At 35.4% G+C, this 4,223-nt stretch overlaps 1 protein-coding gene across 3 annotated transcripts in view; it reads left to right on the plus strand.

Moving 5' to 3' along the window:
- The window catches only part of PDIK1L (PDLIM1 interacting kinase 1 like), a 15,582-nt gene extending 11,885 nt beyond the window's left edge, over window positions 1–3,697 (plus strand). For 2 of the 3 annotated variants that reach the window (XM_017534641.2, XM_017534640.2), the window contains exon 3: window positions 15–3,697. In XM_017534641.2, the coding sequence (XP_017390130.1) occupies window positions 15–755 (741 nt within the window). In that variant the 3' untranslated portion in view covers window positions 756–3,697. The remainder of the gene's footprint in view (window positions 1–14) is intronic. The other variant, XM_017534642.2, reaches the window with a different exon arrangement.
- The last annotated feature ends 526 nt before the right edge of the window (window positions 3,698–4,223 follow it).

Here is a 4,223-nt window from a genome sequence, read left to right on the forward strand (position 1 = left end):
TTTCCTTCTTGTAGCTTGTAGAAACTTCATTAAAAGGAGAAATTGCCTTTGATCCCAGAAGCGCCTATTATTTGTGGTTTGTGATGGATTTTTGTGACGGAGGAGATATGAATGAGTATCTGTTGTCCAGGAAACCCAATCGTAAAACTAACACCAGCTTCATGCTTCAGCTGAGCAGTGCCCTGGCTTTCTTGCATAAAAATCAGATCATCCATCGTGATCTTAAGCCTGATAACATCCTGATTTCTCAAACCAGGTTGGATACCAGTGACTTGGAACCTACACTCAAAGTGGCTGATTTTGGTCTAAGTAAAGTTTGTTCAGCCTCTGGACAGAACCCAGAAGAACCTGTCAGTGTAAACAAGTGTTTCCTTTCCACAGCATGTGGAACAGATTTTTACATGGCCCCTGAAGTTTGGGAAGGACATTACACAGCAAAAGCTGACATCTTTGCTCTGGGGATTATCATCTGGGCAATGCTGGAAAGGATCACATTCATAGACACAGAGACAAAGAAAGAACTCTTGGGGAGTTATGTGAAACAAGGAACTGAGATTGTGCCTGTTGGGGAGGCACTTCTGGAAAATCCCAAAATGGAACTTCTCATTCCTGTGAAGAAAAAGTCCATGAATGGGCGAATGAAACAACTGATTAAGGAAATGCTGGCTGCAAACCCTCAGGATCGTCCAGATGCTTTTGAACTAGAACTCAGATTAGTACAAATTGCATTTAAAGATAGCAGCTGGGAAACGTGACACATATTATTTGCAAATATCATGGATGATATGCTGCTTCTGTTTAACAGTGATGCAACATTATGTGGCTGAAAAAGAATATAAAAAGCTAGACTCCACCTTCTAAGGGTTTAGATTTTGTGGGATTTTTTTTTCCTCATTTTTCTTAAATCCAAGTTGGCCGTTTTATTAGTATGTTTCAAATGTGTATTACCAATGTGGGTGTAAATTTTTAAAAAATGATTATTGGTAGAAGTTTGGCAGGAAAATTCTCTAAGAGCCAAGAAGAGAAGAGAGTCCAGTTTTCTGGAAATATGTCTCTAAATATTTTAGACATTCCTTATCAGTATTAGGGATTTCCATGGGAGAAGAGGTTTGCATGCTGGTAATGCAACCTTTGAAACTTTGTAAAGGAAACATATATGTATATATTTATGTATATGTAAGTATGTGAATGTGCGCATTTTGCATTCCATATGAAAAAAAAAATGCCGCGTCTGTTTAAATTATTTGATGTAGGTTTGGGTTTTTGAGATTTGCTGATGAAAGCAGTGATGAAAAATAAACAAACCTTCCCTCATCTTCCTACTCTTCCCCTCCTGTAATGAAATCATATTAATTTTTTTTTGTAATATACAGCTTTTTTTTTTAAAGGCATCATTTTGGAGGGTCTAAAATTGTCTGGTAAAACATAAAGGAAATTAAGTGATCCAAAGCTGCTGAAGTATGTTTGAGCTCTCCAGTGCCCTATAGCTGCAAGAGTTGAATTAGTCATGCAGTCATATGGTAGTAAGTTGGCAAGGACATTGGTGATTCAGTCCGACCTTCTTTAGGTAACTGAGCATTTATTTAACCAACTAAACCACTGCATTGGGATGTTTGCACTTGAACTTCTACAGTTTGATATAAATCTGAATACAGGATTGTTTTGTTTCTGAAAACTTTGCTATGTATGAACTGTAATACTTGATATATTTTTGGTTTCAAGACTTTGTCTAAGCCTCTTTATACTGAAGTTGAAGAAACCAAATGAGCTCTACCCTCACATTGCCTGCCCTGATATGGTCACTTGTTGAGTCACTGGAGTTCCTTTCATTCTAGGCACTGATGCTGTTTTCTCTTGTCTGATTTGAGACAATAATGGTAGTAATATGGTTGTTGTAAATGTTGATCACCTTTACCTAAAGTGGGAGAAGGTACATATACAGCATGGCAAATGGATAAAATACTGTGGCATCAACTACTTTTCAAGTAGAAATTTATCCATTTTATACAATCACTGGTATAGTCTATGTCAAAAACCAACAGACTATTATTCCTCTTGAAGTTAGTTTAATTTTAACTTTGTATGGTTGTCTACAACTTGTTTTCCTGTAAATGCAGATAGTTAAAATCTAGAGGAAAGAATGCTTTCCTAAAACAGATCATTAGCCTTTAAGGTTAAATAGACTTTACATTATATCTAAGTTAATCTTTATAAAGCACTAGAATTTTTGGTCAAAAGTCAGACAAAATAGTATTAGAATATTGAAATTATTGATAGCTAGCACAATCTCAGCTTTTTTGAACTTCCACAACTTTTGGAATATTGCTGTTATGATTTTTTTCCCTGTTTAAAATGCGTTCAGAGGAAATAGTAAAACATCACAAAAAATTGCAGTACATAAAATTTCAGTGTTACTTGATCTGGAAGTCTAAAATTTGGACTAAAAGGTTTTATTGAAATAAAGCCTCTTAAAATGAAAATTCATACTTTTAACATCACTTTCAAGCTAACAAGTATTAGAATTCTTTTGGAAATTAGAGGTGGAAACACACTGGACCCTCATGATAATTGACCCTCTGAATCACCAGATTAGTTTAATTTGAAAGATATGTCCAAGGAAGTTGAGCTATAGGGAGTAAGAAAAAGCATCATGATAACCTCTAGTCAGTAATGTGGTACTTCAGCAGAGATTCATAGATGATGGTATGCCCACGCTTCATTTGATCTTCAAATATCTATGTGCTTGCAGCCACAGTTTCCTAAGCACATGGTTTTTGGTCCTGCCTCATTTAAAATAGTTAATGATTATCATTTATTTGGAAAGATTTTACCTGTGAAATGAAATTCTTTCATTGGGGATAAGGGTATATGAGGTGATCAGGAAGTTTTCTTCTGGAATTTTCTCAAGTCCTTGTATTCTAAAATAGCCAAGCAAAATGATAGTAAATTCTTTGTCTTTGTTCTTTCAGTCAGAGGTATTTATTAAGTACCTACTGTGTGTTCAGCACTAAAGGTTAGTTGATAAAATGACAATTTTCCAGCCAGGAGTAAGAAAAGATGATTAGTGATATTTGGAGATACGTGGATATTTGCTAGAGGAAAAATGAAAGCAAAACTTTGTGCACAGTGCCTTGCCCATAATAGGTACTCAATAAGCACTTATTCCTCATAGAGTCTCTTACCATGGTTTATAGTGTTTTCTGAAATTTGTCTTAATTGAAAAAAGACCAAATATTTCAAATAAGCTTATAGGCAGCTGTGGCCAGTTAAAATATGGGGTTGTACAGTTAGTTCCTAGAATGTTATTTTGCACTAGTTGTCACTTAGAAAGATGGGGTTCCTGTAGATTTTTTGGTGCTAAGGGATACTTTGTCATTATGATGAAGTAAGTGTTAAGTGTCAGATAAATAGCACACAGAATAGTTCTTTCTGCTGGTCTGTTTTTTCTCTGTTGTTGTTGTTTTTAATTGTAAATTGTTATCAATCAAACTATTGTAGCAGCTACAAAATAATTCACCAGCATGACAAAATGGTCAAAAAATAAGTCATCAGCACTTCAGAAATGAAAGCAACTTTTGAAATTTTCTGTTAAAATTGTCAAATATATTTTATGAAGAATTTATAAAAGGGGAAAATGATTGTAATTTATTGTTCATGACTTTTTTTTTTTTAATAAAGTGAGTTTCAACAACAAAAACCCCTGAAAATTCTACGTTGCTGCTTTAGTGTCTCTGTGAGTAGTTCTGTAGTACTTCATGAGTACTTATAGAGGGTATAAAATCTGAAACAATGTATTTTTCAGACTTACCTATTAAATGAGTCTTTCTGAAGTAGAAGTGATTGCCAAGGAAAAGATTATTGCATTAGAGGATCAGCATTTCAAGTTCTCTAAAATTTTAATGCTGTATTTGCTTTGCATACAAGAAGAACTCGTATTGCTGGAGGTGAATTTTTTATTCATTTATACTTCTATTTCATTAAGCTGAGGATGCAGCTCAGACTCAGCATAAAATAAAATACATGAAAGGGCTCACGCCTGTAATCCCAGCACTTTGGGGGGCCGAGTCGGGTGGATCACAAGGTCAGGAGTTCGAGACGACCAGCCTGGCCAAGATGTTGAAACCCCGTCTCTACTAAAAATACAAAAATTAGCTGGGCGCAGTGGCATGTGCCTGTAATCCCAGCTACTCAGGAGGCTGAGGCAGGAGAATCGCTTGAACCTG

The sequence above is a fragment of the Cebus imitator genome, unplaced genomic scaffold (genome assembly GCF_001604975.1).
Source record: "Cebus imitator isolate Cc_AM_T3 unplaced genomic scaffold, Cebus_imitator-1.0 Scaffold87, whole genome shotgun sequence".
In the NCBI taxonomy this organism is placed as follows: Eukaryota; Metazoa; Chordata; class Mammalia; order Primates; family Cebidae; genus Cebus; species Cebus imitator.